Here is a 19,848-nt window from a genome sequence, read left to right as displayed (position 1 = left end):
CTGCACGTAAAGAATGCAGCTGGGGGGGGCAGACGGGCACTTTGATGGCTCTATGGACCATCTCTTCCTATGTGTACTTCTCAGTCGTGACCCGAGGAGAAGAGCACTCGGCCTGCAGGTCATCAGGATCAAACCCGGCAGGTCGGTCCGTAGACAATACAGCCGACAGCCTCACGCCCCAGCGTCAGGCCTCAACATGACTCTGACAGTCACAGGCCGCCAGACAGAGCAGCATCCAGAACGGTACTAAAGGACATAAGTGTGCGACAAAGGACTGGAGGAGCTCTTCTGTTTCAGCTGTGTGCTAATAATAATAGCGGTTCTACAGCTTAACTCTTTCTGTACACATCGGCTCCTTTTCTGACCTTGATTATACTTTCATTAATATACAGGCTTCTATCGAGCAATATAGGAGCGCACAAACCTCTGCCAAGGCCAAACATGTCCCTCAAACTAACATCTCTTATCCTGTCCTCTCCAACCGCTCAGTGGTACAGCGGTTAACAGGCTTAAGAGATGATGTGAGATGTGTGAAAAATGAATTGATTTATGGCCTTGATATGAATAGAGTCAAAGTTATAGACAACATCTGAAGTGGCAAAGTCCCTCTGACGTCAGAGAAACAAAGAGTTTGGCTTTCCAATGTTCAGCATGTTTACGCAACCTCCTATAGAACGAAGGGGATCAACATGAGGGACCGAGGGGGGAAGGGACAGACAGCTTGTCCCCCTTTAACCACACAAAAGACAAATGATAAAACCGACCATCGTCAAAGACGTTTTCCAATGTTTCACCCTTCAAGAGAATGTTAAAGGTTGTAAATAATGCTCAGCCCCTCCTGTGTGATGAAACGGACAGGAACTGTGTCATGGCTCCCACCAGGGCCGAGCGGCCAAGGGGTCCCCAGCGCTCTGTGATGAGCATGCTAGACTTCACATGAAAGGGCCCCGAAGTGCCACAGTGTCGTCCGAAAATGGGACATTCTTATAATGCCAAACATCTCGGTTCTGTTACATCACAGGCCGCTTCGCTGGCAGGCCGCTAATTATTCAAGGATGCCTTTTCTCATGGTGAAACAATAGGCCACAATGGGCCACAACGGGCCACAATGGGCCGCAGCCGCGTTTTTTGGACGAGGCTCTCCGCCGAGGGGTGGGAGGGGGGGGGGTGATATTTTAATGAAGTGATGCTCGTAAGTACAAAGCAAGCTGGAAGTTTACATAAGAGCCAGCAGGTCATTGCGCTCCAGTTGTGCTGCTGACAAAAGTAGAATAACTCCAAACATAATTGACTTATTCAGTGAAATATCAGAGCAGCTGCTGTCATTACTGAGAGGCCCCGGCTAAAGGGAGTGTTCCCTTATTTCTGTGTTGTGTCACTACTTTGCTGTTCATACATCTAATTACCAGAAGAGAAGCTGCTCAAAAGATCTGTGTGGGTCTATACATCATTATTTACAATGATAACTAACAACTTAAGCTACTATTATTATTATTATTATTATTATTATTACTACATGAGATGGAAATGAGTTTGAACAGACAAACATCACACCTGCTAGATGGATATTTGTATGCTGCCTCTCAAATAAGAGACGAAATAGATAAATTACAAAATGTGTCCAACATGATTTGACAATTATTATTTTTTTTTAATATTATGAGGAATAAATTATTTTGTGTCAACAAATTTTTCCCAATTTCTTCACCTATATTCAAATTCATAATGTTTCTATAATAACTTGTCTGTGATGTGACGAGTAAACCGTCTGTTCATCCATCATTCAGAATTTTCAGCAGTTGACCTCATTAACCTATTCATCTCCAAAAAGTCTCATAGCAACCATCACCGTCTTGCTACGTTTATGAAATGAATTATGAAAGATTAAAAGATTTCCATAAAGTTTCCAAAAGTTGGATATTTCATAATACGATTCAATGATACAATTTTAAATACAACGCTAAATGATATTACAGCTGATATTTTCAGTAAAACAGAGTAAAAAACTAGAAAGAACTTTGAAAGAAACAGAGACATCAGTGAAACCTAATGAGCAGATCCCTGATATGGAGTTTCTTTTTTCTGGTTTTTACAGTATCCAGGCTGACGACATCACTGTGAAAACTCTGCAACATGAGCTGCCTGCTGCTGCTGCCGAACACACACACACACACACACACACACACACACACACACACACACACACACACACACACACACACACACACACACACACACACACACACACACACACACACACACACACACACACACACACACACACACACACACACACACACACACACACACACACACACACACAGCTCAGGCCTGGCTCATAAACAGCCAGGCGGGCCCCTCAAACAGGGGGGGCAGGAATCCTCAGCAGCCTGTTTACTGGAGGAGCGCAGTGACACGGCCTCACAGGCTCGCACCAGCACGCCGCACAATCGCACAACAATCACACGCAAGAATGTAACTAGAAAACCAGCTTGATCTATTTCTGTTTAAAAGGATTCATAATATAGAGACATAAGTGCTTCTCTTCAGGTCTGTAGGTCTTTGATGGACCCTTATGGATCCATGAATGTGTGAAAGTCTCTCAAAGCTCCTCTACATGAAGATAGAAGTTTAGTTAGATACTAATATGTTTACCTGTGCCCTTTGACCCTGAACTCTCTGTATGTTGTCATGGATCTCTACCCATAGTAACTCTGACCTTTGACCCTGAACCCTCTGTATGTTGTCATGGATCTCTATCCTATAGTAACCTCCGGGTGCCTTCTCTGGTCAGTCTGCAGCTTGTGTGATGTCGCCCTATAAAAGGTGCAGCAGGTGAGTGTGGCGCCCAGGCTCAGACGTGGTGGCGTGTCACTCTGAGCCGTGTGACGTCTCCATGCAGCTGCAGTATCAGCGCTGGTGTTTTGCTCCCGAACAGCTGTGGAAAGCGCCGATACGGGACTTATCGCATATCTCCCCTGTGATGTCATCCCGGGCCCAGTTTACAAACAACCGGTGGGCTCGGCACATTTCCATCACTGTGTGCGTCCTGGGCGACTTATGAAAGGCCTCCCTCAGCTCAGGCCGCTCTGAGGGACATGTCGTTTACGGGGGACATTCTCTGTGGACCACATGGAAAAGTGGAATGCTGCAAATTATTACTGTGGCCATCCTCCAACTCACACAGATATGTGACTGGGTGGGCAGGGACAGGAGGACGATGACTCCCTCCCTCCCTCTCTCACACACAAATGTCTCTCTCGTTTGTCTCTCATGTCTCTGTGTCTCTCTCCCTCTCTCTGTCTGTCTCATGTCTCTCTCTCTCCGTCTCTCTCTCCCTGTCTCATGTCTCTCCGTGTCTGTCTCTCCTCCTCTCCCTCAGTCAGAGCTGCTGCAGCCTCTCTGTGGCGGTGAAGTAGATTTGGGGAAACGTGACCTTATCTCCACGGTGGTTTCGACAAGTTTGGAGAAATCATTTCCAGATTTAGGAATGTAATCCAATGAATGCATGCATGCTAATTAGTCTCTGAACAGCATCTCAGAGGGAAACGCCATCCTGCTGAACTGTCAGAGGGTAAACTGAGGGACGCAGCATTTCTCAGTAGAACCACAGCACCAAAGTTCCCACAGGAGCTCCCTCTCTGAAGCTGGAGTCCCTAGCACCCAATCTGAGCTGCAGGGACCTCTGCACCCTTTACGTCTGAGGAGCAGATTGCGTTGCCGTTTATGTACAAAATGTGAAATTTATCTTAAGTTTCATTTGGACTTTAATCTGACCTGCAGCTGTTTCTGCACACAAACACACACACATACACAGACACACACACACTCACACAGAAGTGAGTGAGGTGATTCGGTTCTAATGCAGGATTTGCTTTGCTTCATTTGATTTTTGCCATTCTTCTGGAATATTTTGCTTACTAGGGAAAAGTCCAGTGGATCAGCGTTAAGAGGATTATAGTATTAACATCTTTCTTATCGGTTGTGAAAACGTAATAACAGCCACCTGAGCTGCTCAGCCAACGACTGCAGCCTCTCACCCCAACAGTCAATATTGCAAATGAAGTTTACTTTCCATCAACCCTGCCGCTGCTGGGTGGCAACACAAACAGCTCGGGGTCCCGCTGCTCCTTTCATCCCACCGAGAGTCAAACTGCAGCTTCCTGACAAATGGCGACATGTTTACGTGTTGACAGACGGTGTGTATCTGCTGTCAGATAACTCACGTCAGATGGAGACAAATGTTCTCCCCCTGTAAGCAAAGACAGACGGAGCGGAGCAGCAAAACAAAGTTGAAATTCACTTTCCAGTCTGTGAGGAGAGCTGGATGGTGAACTGGCTGACAGACTTTGATGGCTCCTGTTTTGCTGAGGGGATAGAATACATTTCAAGCTTGTTTACGCCGCTCCAAAAATCAACTTAATACAAAAGGGGAGCCGAGGACAAAGCCATCATTTACCGCGCCCCCTCAGGCAGATAATTGCAAAGATAGTGAGCACCCTATGCACACACAAACTAAAGCTGGAGACAATTCACTATATGAGGGGCTTTTGTTGTCCAGTTCTAAGAAACGAGCTGCTGAGCCGCCATTCTTCATCATCAGATGAGGACGACTCTTGACAGGTGGAAGCCTCGGAGCCTCTGCAGGCAAACAATGTGGTCATGACGTCCTAAAGGAGATGTGTGTCGAGGGAAATCCTTTTATGCGATGACACCAGCCACTGTCGCTCATGGGGACGTCATGTCGCCTCGCATGGAAATCCAAAACAGAGCGGCGCAGAAAGTGACGTGGCCGCCCAGGTTAGCCAGGGATTCAACAACAAGGACTGGCAATGAGTCTCTGAGCTCAACTGCCACCAAAAGTCCCAAACTTATCCAAGATGTTTGACATAAAGTAACTTTTACAACAGCTAGTAACTTCAGTAGCTGGACATGGGTGCAGCTATTATGTACACAGGGCCTAACTGAAGGTACACATTACATTTGTGAATCCAGCTGTGGATTTTCACACAATTTTCCACTGATCTTAATATAAACCACCATCATAAAACATGTAGTTGTTGTTTACCTTTAGACCGTTAATGAACCTTAGAGTTTGGATGAGCAGACCCATTTGGTTCAAACCTTCATTACAAATTTCACTTTGCACGAGTCTAAACTTCATCCACGTAGGAATTTATTGCAAAATTTGTCTGGGATTTTGCAATAATAAGCATTGAATGAGGCTAGAACAGTTCAGAATGTATATTTTGACTTAATTGCGGTAGATTAGTTCATTTCCGAATTGTGTGGCTTTGTTTTTTTATTGACTGATCTATTTGTGATGTGTAGCAGTTCCATGTGGGGTCTGCTTGGGGCCCCTGCAGCTCTAGGGCCGGCCCTGCCCAGAGCAACCACACAGCAGAACTAACCTGCCAGAGCTGATGAAACGACTTATAAACATGAATGACAGAGCTGGTGAATGAAAAGCTGAGAATCAACCCCCGACTGTTTACGTTCCTGCTCATCAGAGGCGACTTTTGATCATCAGCTCCTCTCATGTTTGAGGCGGAGCTCGGGAATCCGCCTCAATGAATATGAGAGCACAACATGAGGTTAACATGCCCTCAATGTGGTTCTCATTTCAGCAGTTTGGACTCTGCATGCCATTCTCCAGCTCTGTGAAGTACAGTAACATCAAAACATGCCTGTGCCATCAAAACATCCCTTTGAAAGCCTTTGAGGATATAATGCACCCCAGAGCTGAGACAACTTACAAATACAGGCGGAAACTTTCAAGACTTCAGGCTGAAACGTAGCAACAGTATGATGGGAAGCCATAAAAGATATGCATAAACTGTTGTGTTTCAATGCCAAATAATCATATGGATTATTTTTCCTCCAATAAATTGCGTCACTGAGATTTAACTTTTGCGTTTCCAAGCGCAAACCGATATATTTTAAAGCCAGCGAGTAAATTACTGCAATTATGCGATGTAACCTAAACTCTGGACATAGTCATAACCTCCTCGTTGGATACAATTTGTTTCCCATATAAATTTCGCAACATGAGCAATGACAGGCTGAGCTGACGGCGGGACGAATAACATCCCGTCCTGTTCCGTCCCGCGCGAGACACAGCAGAACACCGTGCAAAACTCTCCACAATCCCACGCTAAAGCTTTTTACAAAGAATTCGAAAGAATATAATAGAAAAGTAAGCACGTCGTCAGAATTTTTGGCGTCTCTTTGTACAATCGGCATACATGTTACCCACGAAAAAGAATTTATTACATTTAGAAATAAACTTTTAGAATTTGTTTACATGACGTGCTACCGTTTCTTGCTAGCAGCCGGTGTGTGGTGTTTTGCTAGTAGATTGAGGGCAAAGAGAAGTCAAAGCCGGCTTTAAAGTTAGAATTTAGCCGCCGTAGCTGCAGCGTTGCGTATGAAATGTGCGCCGAATTAACCTGCAGCTCTTGCGCACTTGTAATATCGCTTTGATTGCGTTTTGCAAGGTCTGCGTGTCTGCATAGAAGCGAACATTTTACAAAAGGCATGATTAGTGAGGGGAGTTCGCGGCGCGGTCCTCCTCTCCACGCCGCTGAGAGTAGCAGTCCGCGGGGCTGGAGGGAGAAGCTGCGGGGCGCTGGAGCGGATCACTCGTATCAACTTACTTTCTGCGCGACGCATCCCATGACGAAGAGGAGATGTGCGGTGATGAAGACGTGCGGGCCGAGCGATGTAACACAAGTCATTTTCCTGTGAGTGTTCCTTTTAAAGCGCCGCACAGTGAACCGTAACCCGCTCCTCTTCCTCACTCACTCACTCACTCCATTCACCTGAAGCCTCGGGAGCGCGCTTCCATCGTTCACACAGCACCAACAAACCCCGGGGACCCGCAATGTGCCACTGACTCACTTTACACCAGCTATTTATAAACTATATCTATTTATTCAACAATATATCACATTTATATCCACATTAAGAGCAGAGCGATCGATCCGGCTTTAGGTAGATAGATAGATAGATAGATAGATAGATAGATAGATAGATAGATAGATAGATAGATAGATAGATAGATAGATAGATAGATAGATAGATAGATAGATAGATAGATATAGATAGATACTTTGCATTCACCTCGTTGTCTAGTTAATATTTTAGGAAGAATCTAAGAATCTAACTTGGGGATGCTCATGTCAATATTTGTGATTAAATTGTCACTCTACTTTATCAACTGTGCAACTGTAAGCTACAGTAGGTGAGGCAAGAAGTGTACAAGTCATCATGTTTATGGAGCTGAATGAACATATCGTGTTTAGTTTTCCTCCCAGAGAGGGTCGGAAAACATCCAAACCAGCATTCTTGTTCCTCTTGTTGTTGTTCTTGTTCTTCTTGTTGTTGTGCCTTTCAGCAGTAATACTATTATGGTATTTAATGTCACATCTGAATTTGGCCTATAAAAATCGGATAAAACATATCAAAATTATAATTCTGAATACTGAATTGATGTTTTGCTGTTTTATTATCGGAACGGTGTGATCGCGCTGTGTGAGGGACGATAGACGCTTTCACAGATGAACATTAGGGCGCGATTCCACTGTTTGACCACAAGAGTGAAGCACTGCGCCGCATGTCACAGACCTGCGCCCCCTGCTGTCTGGCTCATATTGTAGGTCGTGCAAATAATCTTGTCATATGCTTAAATAGCGGCGTTATTTCCGATTGTTGCGGCATTTGTTTTAAATTAGATGCATAACGACGCTCGAACGGAAACAGAACGCGTGTTTACCTAAAATGACCCCTCCACCTTACAGGAACGTTTCTGTCCTCGTTTCCAGTCGGAAGGATTAGAGGGCGGAAACCAAACAGCCACGTAGTAAAAGCGAAGCTCCCGACAAGGTTCGCATTTATCATCTATTTCACGCTTTTTATATTATTGTCAGTTGATGTTTTGTATGTAATATATATGCTGGAGTGATACAGTAAAAGAATGCGTGTTGTTTTATTCAAGGTGTTTGAGAAAAAACGCATTTTTCACGGTTGTAGTAGTTAGCGACTATAGCTTGACAGATCCCGTCGTAAACACAGCTAGTTAGCTTTGTAGTTAGCACGGCGAGCTAATGTAGTAACCCAGACCCCCCGTAGCGCCGTGACACACACTAACCCTTTTAAATTTACCAATGAATGCGGGAGAACAGCGTCTACGTGAACGCGAACCCGTTTGCGGTTTGCTTCGTCATTTGAACTGCTGCCCGTAGCTGTCAAGCGGCGGCTAGCAGGGAAGTGGCTAACGTCAATGAGCTACATTAGCGAGCAGCACATTTACACGAGAGAGTAACGAGATGATCCGTTTAACGTTTAACTGTCAGGGTGAAACACAAAGTGAATCACAGCGAGCAGCAAACCGAGTGAACGCGTCGCTCTCATGAAGCTGATTGTAGATGATAAGAACATAAGTGAAGACGAGATGTTTATACGCGTACATTCATCTTGGAATCATGAATATTTATTGGTTTCTGCGAATATAAACCTGAAGCACCAAATGTCTCCTGCTGTAAAGCAAACTTCCTAAAGCAAACTGGCTTTTTCATACGTGGGTGGGTGTGTGTGAGTGAGTGAGTAAACACAGGTGCTGGCATTACTTCATATCCAGACTCTATCAAACCGGACACGTGTCGTCTCCTTCTGGCAGCTCAACTAAAGCTCCATGTGATTGGTCTCGTGCTGATGAACTGTGTTGTGGTTTCAGCTCCGTCTCTGTCTGTGTTCCTGGACGCGGCCACATCTCTCCGCTCGCCTGCGTCCACAGAAGAAGATGTCCCTGTGAGACATTCAGTCCAGCAGTGCAGAGACGACACAGGCTTCTACTGGAGATGGATACTAACCAATCAGGAGAAGCTCAGATGGAGGCAAAGGCTTCTGAAGAAGAGCGAGGTCTGGAATGTAAAGAGGCTGAAGACGACGGTGCTGCTGGTGAGACGGCGTTAACCAAGCAGGGAGGAGTGGAGGAAGCAGAGAAGCACACAAGCGTCCACAACGGTGAGTGCTGAGGCTCTGTGGTTAGTTTGTGATGCCTTTGGAGAGTTCATCATCTTCATCATCTTCATCTCGCAGCTCTTTTTCTAACCCGGGCGTTCTGTCATGCATGACCTGTTTTGTTGGCGAGTCCTCAGTCCCGAGGCGGCTGAGTGCTCACTGCTTGCTGAAAAGATGAACTGCAGCCTCGTTAGTCAGGATCAGTGCAGCTCTATGTAGAGTCGAGCTTTAGTGGAGGAACAGCAGCAAAGTCTGAACACAGTTTATGATCTGTATGGATGTTTTGGTGAACACTCTGCTGCTGCTCAGCGTGTCGCCCTCTTCCTCCTTCATGAGGCCTCTGGGTTGCATTTGCATGTGTTTGCATTACAGGTCGAGCCAGGGGAGCGTCGTCCTTCACACCAACATCTGACAGCCGCCTGCTGCTGAAACAACATTAAATACATTTACTGAGTTACTACTTTAGCATCTGCACAACCGGTTTGACAGGGGAACGACATCGCCACTAGAGAGAGAGAGGGGGGAGAGAGAGAGAGAGAGAGAATTATTTTCCATGTTTCCATATTGAGGCTTAGTCACACTCAGGCTGCAGCAGATGAAGAAATGATAAGTGATTCCTCTATAATTTCAGTTTTGTATGTGTTTTTGCTTCTCCATCCTTCGTTATTTGAGCTTTGGGTTTTTTGCGTGTGAGACTTAATCATAAATAGCCGTAAACGTCACTAAAGATTTAAATGTCCTATAAGGTGAAGCTTTACTGAAGAGACGGTTAAGTCTTCCAGACCGATCAACAAGAACCTCACTGACTCCACTTCCTGTTTGTATGACGGATCAGTCTGGGAGAAGTTTGGTCATGTCTACACTGAGAGTCTGAGTCTAACTCAGCCGAGTCTGATCTAAGCTCACTCGGTTCTCTGGCTTTCTCCTCTCAGGTTCCGTCTGTCCCGACGTGGTCGCAAACGGAGACGGGACAGCAGAGGGTGCGGCCCACGCCCACCTGAACGGGGCCCTGCCTCCCCCGTGGGCCCCCCCACAGAGCAGCAGCTCCCCCGTCGGCCCCCCGGCCTCGGCGTCGTCCCCAGGTGTGGTGCTAGAAGGGTCTGAGGGGGCGAGCGGCGAGGCGTCGGCTCACAGGGCCGACGCGTTGCAGTCACTCAGACTCAGTATGCCTTTGCAGGAGACTGAATTGTGTAAGCATAAACGTGTGTGGCGTCAGTGCCCCCCCCCCGGTCCCCACCCCCTTGTTTGCCTGCGTTTTGCCTGACGTGCACTTCCTGGTTTGAAGCTCACCTGCCTGTGCATTAACAGTTCAGATTCCTCCTCGGGTCTCCGTTGCTTTATTAACCTTTGTTGTGGGTGCTTGTTGTTTGTGTTAGTGAGTCTGTTTTGTGACCGATCCCTCTGTCACGTTACGGTGCGGTGCTATTTAAACGTCTGGCACCGTCTCCTCCTCCTCATGAAACATGATGTTGTGAAGGTTTCTGCCAAGAACGTGGCTCCACACGGCGCTGCATCGCTGAGTAACGGGCCGGATGGCTACGACTCCCACACACACACAGAACACAGCTCAAACCATAATGGTAAACGTTTGAATGGGATTTTATGAATCTTAAGCACATGGGTCTGAAGTCTTAACTGAGCTCCATCATTCTCACTCAGAGCGATGCAGCATGGTGACGTCTCACTCCTGCATGTGTGCGGCTCACTGACGGGGCTCCTGTTTGCCCAATCGGACCTTTTTTTATTCTGAGTTTGAACGGTTACCGCATGCCTCACTCGTCATCACGTACCGATGATGTCATACAAGCGTTTACACTCCAGCTGTGTGTCGTTGATGAGGATTCAGCGGTTACACTCGTCCTGCGCTGGGCCTTGTATGTACAGCGAGTGTGTGTGAGTGATGGTGGAGAACTTTGCTCTCTTTTTGACTTCACCTGCTTTTCCCTTTAGCCAATCAGCCGCCATCACTGGAGATGGAGAACGAGGAGAAGATCCGCTTGGAGGCGAGGAGGCGTCTGGAGGAGCAGCTCAAACAGTACCGAGTGCAGAGACACAAGGAGAGGGTGAGCCAGCTGAGACTCAAACGCTTGAGGGAGAAATAAATAGAACACCACAAAAGGAAGTGAGATAGAATGAGACGGAGCTGGAGGAGAGCTGAGGGAGACGACCAGTTAGACTGGTTTACAAGAAGAATCTCCATTTCTGCTCCAAATGCTTCTTGATTTGCTGGTTTTTAAAACTTGGACCTGACAACTCAGATCCCCCGTCAGCTGCTCAGTTTAATAGATCAACCTTTGACCCTAAACCACAGAACTCACCTCCTTTTAAAGAGAGTGAAGTTTTTAAGTTGATACATTTAGAGACTAAGGAACACACAGGTTCAAGACAAGTTCATCTTCTTATTTCAGTTTATCTTCTCTTTTCCACTTTCTCACTTTTCTCAATAAAATAAATATTTAATTATAGAGGTCACCAAAATAACACAGAAATGGTCAAAACCTCACAAGACTAAACTGAAAATCAAACATATTGTAAATAATATGGAAACAAACTAAAGCCGAGCTGAGTCTGACTGATCAGGCCCAGGTCCTGGCTGTGAGGCTGTGCTCAGTCTGGTGTGTGATCTAGTAGAGGACAGGATCTGTACTCATTCCTTCTCTGTGTCGTCTCAGTCTCGCCGCACGACTCCAAAGAGCCGGCTCTCCAGCACCCTGGACCCGGAGCTCATGCTGCACCCTGAGGCTCTGCCCCGCGCCAACACCGTCTCCATGACCACAGAGTATTCCTTCCTGAGGACCAGCGTCCCCCGCGGCCCCAAACTAGGTAGCCTGGGAATTCCACCTTGCAAGGAGAGGAAGTCCAGGTCCCCCCGCGCCAACAAGATCCACTCCCTGGCCGACTACAAGTCTGCTGAGAACGATGATGGAGGAGGAGGAGGAGGAGGAGCAAGGACAGCAGACGCCTCCATGGGCTCCCTCCAGTCCTCCATCAGCTCCGTGTCCACCGTGTCTGAAGTCAACGTGGCGTCAGACATGGAGGGACAGTCGGGCTCCTCCTTCCAGGTCGGAGACAACATGTCAGAAATCAGCGGCAGCGAGTCGGGAACGAGGCCGGGGAACGACGGCAACGACAGCGACAGCTCCACGTACAGCAGCGTGTCCACCAGGGGGAGCTACGGCCTGCTGTCTGCAGCCGTGGGCAGGCAGCAGGGGCCCTACAGCGTGGAGGGCCAGGAGATCGCCCCCGAGGCCATGGGCCAGTTCCCCTCGCTGCAGGAGGTGCTGCAGGCGGCCAGCGAGGAGCAGCACCTCCTGGAGCTGGAGCGGGAGCAGGAGAGCAGCACGGCGGAGCCTCGGAGCCGCAGGGACAGCTTCTCCAGCAGGTATCTGTCATGTTCTCAGGCTGCAGATCTTAGAGAGAGAGATTTCATGCCTCCTGGTTATCTGGATGCTGTTGTGCTGTGATCAGATCTCAGTTGGCTTTAAGCTCATCCTTCATCTGTGGTAAACCATAAAATTACAAATCCATCTTATGCTTGTTTGTGCCTCCTGAGTCAGGCCATACTGACCAATCCTCACTGTTCCAGATTCTTTACAACTCCTGTAAAAGACAATCTGGGGCCGACTCCCAGAGAGCTCATTAGAACAAACAGAGTAACAGAGTTATTATTCCTTCTGTGCTGTGTGTTTCCCTCCTAACCAGTTTAGATTGATCATTGATCTCCTGCTCTCCAGTATCACATTGGCAGTAAAGTGACCAGGAGCACAAAGATAACAACAGAAATGAATCTGAGCAAACTGTTTGTTCACTCTTTCAGTGGTGAATCTGTGAAACGTTTTGGAATTTAATCACAGCAGCTGAATGTCCTCAGGTTTGAGTTTAGTGACTCGCAGCATCACCAGTTTGTTTTTCCTCATCTTGTTTCCATTTGTCCCAGTGTGTCTTTGGAGAGCTCGGTGATGGGTCATGATGAAACGCTCCAGGTGCTGAAAGAGAAGATGAGACTGGAGGGACAGCTGGAGTCGCTGTCATCTGAGGCTAATCAGGTTAGATAACGGATTGATTTCTGTCATCACAGCTCTTTCTTCTCTGCAGAGAAAACTTAAACACACATTGTGCCATATCTATAATATATATCTCCATAAGATGAGCAGTAAAGTGTCTTCTATTGAAAATCCTGCACTTTCTTGTCTTCCAGGCTCTGAAGGAGAAGACGGAGCTTCAGGCTCAGCTCGCCACGGTGAACGCTCAGCTGCAGGCTCAGATGGAGCAGGCTCAGCTAAGCCAGGACAGGCAGCGAGCGCTCACCACGGAGGCTGGCGCGCTGAGGCAGAGCTGCAGCCAGCTGGAGAAGGCCATGACGGAGCTCCAAGGCAGCCTGGAGAGTAAGAACGCCAATCTGGCTTCTCTGGGGAACGACCTGATGGTGGCTGAAGAACAATATACCAGGCTGATGGGGAAGGTGGAGGAGATGCAGAAGGCGGTGACCTCCAGGGACAACACAGGTGAGAGAGATGGGACAATGAGCTGATGGTGCTGATACGAGCTTTGATTCAGACGTGTGAGTGACATGTTGATTCCTTCTGCAGTCCAGGAATTGCGTCAGCAGATGGGCGGTCTCCAGAATCAGCTGCAGCAGGTCCAGTTAGAGCGCAGCACCCTGCAGAACCGACTCAAGACATCCCAGGCAGAGATCGAGTCGCTGCAGCAGGTCCGACAGTGGTACCAGCAGCAGCTGGCACTGGCCCAGGAGGCCAGAGTGCGGCTGCAGGGCGAGATGGCCAACATGCAGGTGAGGAGGAGGGGACAGGCGGCTTCATACGGGCGTACATACATTGGATGAGATTTCTTTTCATTTACACGATCTGTAGAAACATTCACAAGCGCCGTAATGGGCGTTTAGATTGAAGTCACAGAATTCCATTGCTCCAAGTCTGTGAACTCTGACCTCAGTGTTCCTCTCCTCTTCCAGACTGGACAGATGAATCAAATTGGTACCCTGGAACACCTGAAGCTGGAGAACGTGACGCTGTCACACCAACTGAATGAGACCCAACACCGCTCCATCAAAGAGAAGGAACGCATTGCAGTTCAGCTGCAGAGCATTGAGGTACAGTGTGTGTGTGTGTGTGTGCTATAATCTCTCTGTCATCCGGTTTGGATGGTAAGGGCTCCTCATCTTCACTCGCTTCATGTGTTGTTCATTGTAACCCTGACTGATGTAGGCGGACATGCTGACCCAGGAAGCGGCGTACAAGCAGATCCAGGATGCAAAGAGCATGGTGGAAGACGACCTGCAGCTCAAACTGGAGGAGTTTGAGGACGAGCGTGATCGTTTATTAAAGCTGGCCAACACAGCCAACACACTGGAGAGGGAACTAGAGCAGGTAGCCTCAGGAAACAATCCTACTTTGTAATGAGCGTGCAGACAGCAGTAACACAACAATCAGTGTGACAGCCATCACACACACTTTCTTCAGGAAATGCTCACATGTAGTATTGGAATCCACACGTTTGGTTTATTGGAAGTCGCTTTTGGATAAAAGCTAAATGACTGTAATGTAATGAAGTTTTTGTTTGATTGTGTTCCCTCAGGTGAAGTTGACCCTTTCTCAGAAGGACGCACAGCTGGAGTCCCTCCAGAGAGAACATCTGGAGCTCATGCGCCAGCTGACCAACACTCAGGAGAGCCTGCACACCAAAGAGCAGTCCATCAACAAGCTAGAGGCCCGGTACCTGGAGCTGGAGGCCCAGCTGGCCGAGCTGCAGACAGAGAGCAGCGCCAAGGACGACAACCTCCAGTACCTCCAGAAAGAGAAGATTGTCCTGGAGGTGGCGCTGCAGGCAGCACGTGCAGAGAAGAGCCAGCTGGAGGAGGGCGCCGAGCAGCTGGGCGAGGGCGTACTGGTGGCTGCAGACGTCCTGGATCAGCTCAGACAGGAGGTCCAGATCAAAACCTCTCAGGTACGATACGGGTGGCAGGAGGAGGAGAGTGTAAGGACACACCACAATAAACTGATTGATCTATAACCATCTGATCAGAGCGCAACACAGCAGCATACAGGTGAGTTCATAATAGAGACTTCTTTCTTATTGTTTCAGATTGAATCTCTGCAACAGGACAACACTTCCCTGAAGAAACAAGCTCAGAAACTGAAGGAGCAGTTCATGCAACAAAAGGTGGGGTCATTCTTTAAGATAGGCTAGTGTTTCTATGGTAACCTGAAAACATGGGGAAAAAAACAAAAGTGTCTAAATCAACGTGTGTCAGGAGTTGAATATTTCCAAGTGTCCAACCTGTAGCTTCTGTTCTCATACGGCCTCCACACACAACAATCCACACAAAACATGATGTCATACAGAGCAGGTCAGGTCATAAAAACCAACCTACCGCTGCGAGAGACATCTGCATCAGGATAGTAAGCACACAGAGCAGAGGCAGAGGGACGTGTGCTGCTCTGCTCCCAGAGTTAATGGAGATTGTGAACACTAAACTCTCCAGGCCGGCTCTGGCAGCTGCTGCCGTGGGAGGACGTATTGATGAGGCCAGATGGCTGTCAGCTCTCTGCCTGGCACGCCTCAGTGGATTCAGCTACGGAGGAAAGTTGTACAGTTGCAGTGACGGGCTGTCATAAAGAGAGAGGAGGGTGATCGACAGGATGACACAAGCCTCTATTGTGTTTATCTCCTTTCCAGGCTGGAGCTTTTGAAGACTCAAGGGACACAGAATTTATTGATTTGCAGGAGAAATGACGTCCCAACTAGTCCACTGACATTTCTTTATTTTTTGGATGTACAAAAAGTAGCTAAATGTTTCCGTAGCCCAGAGGAAAACCATGAGTTTGACTTCACAGGTGATGGTGGAAGCCTACCGCCGAGACACCAGCTCCAAAGACCAGCTGATCAGTGAGCTCAAGTCCACCAAGAAGCGTCTGCTGGGGGAGGTGAAGGAGCTGAAGCAGGAGCTGCTGGGCGTCCAGGGGGAGAAACAGAAGGCCGAGCTGGAGCTGACGCGGCTGCAGAAGGAGGCGGTGAGGGTGCAGGAGCAGATGAACAGTCTGGAGGCCCATCTGCAGTCCATTCAGAGCGAGCGGGACCAGCTAGAAGCACAAGTCCAGGTAACGACGCAGGAAGAAGTCATTTCATTACGTATGCAGACAGTGTAAAAGCAGTGTTTCAGGATTGATACCATACACACACACACACACACACCTGTCAGCCCAGTGTAGTCTTTGGTCAGGTGTTTGGAGATGGACCTTGGTTTGACGTCTTTCTTGTTTCCTCCGTCTCAGTCTCTGCAGTTTGATCACAGCCAGCTCGCCGCCGTGACACAAGAGAACGAGGGACTGAGGACGCAGGTGGAGCAAATGGAGGGCGAAGCCAAAAAGTGAGTCATGTGCTCCACACAGATCCCACAGATCTGTTGTCCAACTAATGGATCCATAAATAAGATTGTGTATGAATCAGAAAGAAAATGTTTCTATAATGCAAACAGGCCTTCAAAAGTCTTATAGTTACATTTTCTGTTTACTTTTGTTTATTGCCGCTTGATCACATCCTGCCAGCGAGTCTTATCTCCCTCTGTGCTTCACCCAGGGCCATCTCGGAGCAGAAGGTGCGCGTGAAGCGCCTGGGGACGGACCTGACCAGCGCACAGAAGGAGATGAAGGCCAAACACAAGGCCTACGAGAACGCTGTGAGCATCCTGAGCAGGAGGCTCCAGGAGGCCCTGACGGACAAGGAGGCCACTGAGGCCGAGTTGGTCAAACTCAAGGCCCAGGTGTCAGACGGGGGAAACAGCCAGGCCCTACAGGTACAGACCATACCTCCTCCAAGCAGAGCGTTCAGATGTGTCCATATATTCACAGAAGGTAACTGAGGTTACTGTAGACAGAAGGATCCTCTCAGGTGAGACGGAGAAGCAGGGAGCGAGTTTTGGACCGAGTGAGTTACTCAGTGTGCATGGTAGTGTTTGATCTGCAGTATTATGGCCGTCAGCCCAGCACCTGACAGTAAGATGTGCCTGTCATTATCTGCCTTTTCTCCTCCCTTTATCAATATTTAGCAGCTCTACACCCACAGGGGAATGAGGCGTCTGGTTTGGTTTTGTGAATCAGACATTAGAGAGATTTGAGCAGAGGAAATAAGTTAAATATAAGATAAATAAGTAAAGGGGGAATGATCAGATCTGGAGCCTCAGTTTGCCGTCACAGCAGCGCCCAGCATGTGTTCTGTCCATGCGTACTTACACACAGATGCACACTCACAGCGGTGTGGTAAGGGATGAAGGTGTGTGTGCGCTGATGTGGAGGCGACGATGTCGGCCGTTTCCACACTCAGCTGCTCTGTGGCTCCATTAAACTCTGGGGACGCGTTCAGTCCCCTCCAGGTGCTCCGGTTTCCTCCCACACTCCAAACACATGCCGGTTAGGTGATTTGGAAAGTTGGAATTGCCCCGTAGGTGTGTGAGTGTGTGTGAGTGAGAGCGTCTGCCTGCATGCAGTTACCCAAATGCACGATGTACAAAGCCGTACCAGCGATCTGCTGCTGCTGCCAGCATCAGCACACATCTGTGAGTATGATCCAGATGAAATATGGAGATATGTCATTGTGACGAGTGCTGCTCCTGTTCCATGCACTCTGCACCAGGAGAGTGTGTGTGTGTGTTTGTGTGTTAGCAAGATAACTGAAAGGATTATTGGAAGATTTGTATTCCATGTTGTGGATCAGAGGCATCACCATAGATTTTGACTTGAATCCAGATAATGTCTCCCGAGTTATAATATGTTAGTTTATCGGACCCTTTACTATAGTAAGGATAAATGTTTGAATATTATTCAGACTGCCTGTCCTGTGTTGACACCAGGTCACCACTAGATGGTAGCAGAGATTAAGGATGATACAGCAGCCTTCAGACAATACACTCGGTACCACTGGGTCAGGATCAGTAGCATCTGGATCAGTGGGATCTGGATCTGGTCTGATCTTTTCTCAGAAACAAAGACACTGTGTGTGTGTCAGGACGGCTCTCAGTGTTTTACGCTCACATTCAGGCTGTGGTCAGGTTGTTGTAAAAAGGAACTTTCTGCTTTTGTCTTTGTTCTGACGCCTCCTATCAGTTGGCTGATTGAAGTATGTTGTATCATCTGTCCCTCAGGAGAAGATTGAGGCTCTGCAGACGGACCTGCAGGCTGTGAGCCACAGTAAGGCCATGCTGGAGAAGGAGCTGCAGGAGGTGATCACCCTCACCTCCACAGAGCTGGAGGAGTACCAGGAGAAGGTGATGGAGCTGGAGGATGAGGTAAGTCCTGACCAGGTTATATGTCAGTGTTTGTTTTCCCTCATATTTCTAACCAATAATCTTAATATCTCAACTGTATTCCCTTGTTCCTCGTATGTTTCACAGCTTCAGGAGTCGCGGTGCTTCAAGAAGCGGATCCGGAAATTAGAAGATGCCAACAAGAAGCTTGCGCTCGAGCTGGAACACGAAAAAGGGAAACTGGCTGGATTGGCACAGTCCCACAGCACACTGAGAGAACATTCCAACATATTAGAGTCCGCCTTGGCTAAGAGAGAAGCTGATCTCGTCCAGCTCAATTTACAGGTGAGAATATGTTGGATGATGTAGAAACCTGAAGTCGACCCAATGTTGCAGCGGGAATCATTTTGCACTTGTTGCTCTTCCTCAGGTTCAAGCTGTTCTGAAGCGTAAGGAGGAGGAGGACCAGCAGATGAAGCAGGTGGTACAAAGTCTGCAGCTGGCCTTGGAGAAGGAGAAGGCCAAAGTGAAGGACCTGAAGGAACAGGTGGGTGCTCTCAGTCCAGCAGGAAGATTCAGGATTTCTCCATTTTAAGCTTGAAAGGCTGCCAGCACATTTCCATGTGGCTCTCATGTGGGCCGACCGCTGTATTTCCTACTGCTCATGGTTTAAATATATTTGCATGCCTTCTGTGGGATTACTCGCCTGGTATCAAGCACAAATGACCAGAGATCATAAAAGGTCTAAGGCTGGTGTGGTTAATGAATATTTGGTAGCATTTGGCATCTTTAAGGTTTTTGTTTCCTCACAACTTCAAAGCGAAACTGATTTATTGCCTCAGTTGCAGTATTATGGAAGTGTGTAATGGCGTTGTGTGTCCTTTAGGTGGCAGCAGCAAAGGCAGAAGCAGCCCACAACAGAAGACACTACAGGGCAGCCATGCTGGAGCTGTCTGAGATCAAGAAGGACCTGCAGGCCAAAGAGGATCTGGTCAAAGTCCTGCAGGGTGAAGCCCAGAAACTACAGTACGTAAACACACTCGTGATTCAGCCTCTCACACACGTTTCCACTCATTTAACGTTGAATCCACCTGTGTGTCTGCAGGGCTCAGGATGAGCAGAAGTCTCAGGAGGTCTCCAGGTTCCAGCAGGAGCTGACTGAGGCTCACTTACAGCTCCAGATCCTCCAGAAACAACTGAGCGAGGAACTCGCCAAGCAGCCCCTCACTCACCAGGAGGTAACGGCAGAACAATGTTTTACAATCTGTCAAGAAACATCTCATTCATGGCACGCAAATGGACCAAAATCAATCATCAGTATTGTTATTAAAGAACACACACACACACACATATCCGTGACACTGGTGTGTAACTCGGTCTTGCTCTCTCAGGTGGAGGACCTGCGGTGGGAGGTGGAGCAGAGGCAGAGGGAGATCGAGGCTCAGAAGCAGCAGCAGGAGATGATGGGGCAGTGCCACCACAGGGAGCTGGACAGCCTGCACAACGCTCTGCAGGTACACGGCCTCTCACACACAATCAATCTATAGGTTACTATGGATACGTAGCAA

The 19,848-nt window shown here is 48.0% G+C and overlaps 1 protein-coding gene across 4 annotated transcripts in view; it reads left to right on the top strand.

Annotated features, from left to right (window-relative positions):
* The first annotated feature begins 8,760 nt into the window (after positions 1 to 8,760).
* The window catches only part of golga3 (golgin A3), a 14,511-nt gene continuing 3,423 nt past the window's right edge, over positions 8,761 to 19,848 (top strand). The window contains exons 1-20 of one of the 4 annotated variants that reach the window (XM_076147594.1): positions 8,761 to 9,024; positions 9,954 to 10,211; positions 10,972 to 11,084; positions 11,694 to 12,403; positions 12,959 to 13,067; positions 13,220 to 13,526; positions 13,611 to 13,813; positions 13,994 to 14,131; positions 14,247 to 14,408; positions 14,617 to 14,985; positions 15,124 to 15,201; positions 15,876 to 16,139; positions 16,314 to 16,408; positions 16,618 to 16,834; positions 18,179 to 18,322; positions 18,428 to 18,625; positions 18,711 to 18,827; positions 19,167 to 19,306; positions 19,386 to 19,518; positions 19,672 to 19,794. In XM_076147594.1, coding sequence (XP_076003709.1) covers positions 8,859 to 9,024; positions 9,954 to 10,211; positions 10,972 to 11,084; positions 11,694 to 12,403; positions 12,959 to 13,067; positions 13,220 to 13,526; positions 13,611 to 13,813; positions 13,994 to 14,131; positions 14,247 to 14,408; positions 14,617 to 14,985; positions 15,124 to 15,201; positions 15,876 to 16,139; positions 16,314 to 16,408; positions 16,618 to 16,834; positions 18,179 to 18,322; positions 18,428 to 18,625; positions 18,711 to 18,827; positions 19,167 to 19,306; positions 19,386 to 19,518; positions 19,672 to 19,794 — 4,044 coding nt within the window. In that variant the 5' untranslated portion in view covers positions 8,761 to 8,858. Of the gene's footprint in view, positions 9,025 to 9,953; positions 10,212 to 10,796; positions 10,896 to 10,971; positions 11,085 to 11,693; positions 12,404 to 12,958; positions 13,068 to 13,219; positions 13,527 to 13,610; positions 13,814 to 13,993; positions 14,132 to 14,246; positions 14,409 to 14,616; positions 14,986 to 15,123; positions 15,202 to 15,875; positions 16,140 to 16,313; positions 16,409 to 16,617; positions 16,835 to 18,178; positions 18,323 to 18,427; positions 18,626 to 18,710; positions 18,828 to 19,166; positions 19,307 to 19,385; positions 19,519 to 19,671; positions 19,795 to 19,848 lie in introns of those variants that run through there. The other 3 variants (XM_076147595.1, XM_076147596.1, XM_076147597.1) reach the window with 3 other exon arrangements.

This window comes from Genypterus blacodes, unplaced genomic scaffold, assembly GCF_046128005.1.
Source record: "Genypterus blacodes isolate CSIRO-AG114 ecotype Tasmania unplaced genomic scaffold, CSIRO-AGI_Gbla_v1 ptg000038l_1, whole genome shotgun sequence".
Classification (NCBI taxonomy): Eukaryota; Metazoa; Chordata; class Actinopteri; order Ophidiiformes; family Ophidiidae; genus Genypterus; species Genypterus blacodes.
Note: the sequence above shows the minus strand (reverse complement) of the source record. Positions and strands in the feature narration are given on the sequence as shown.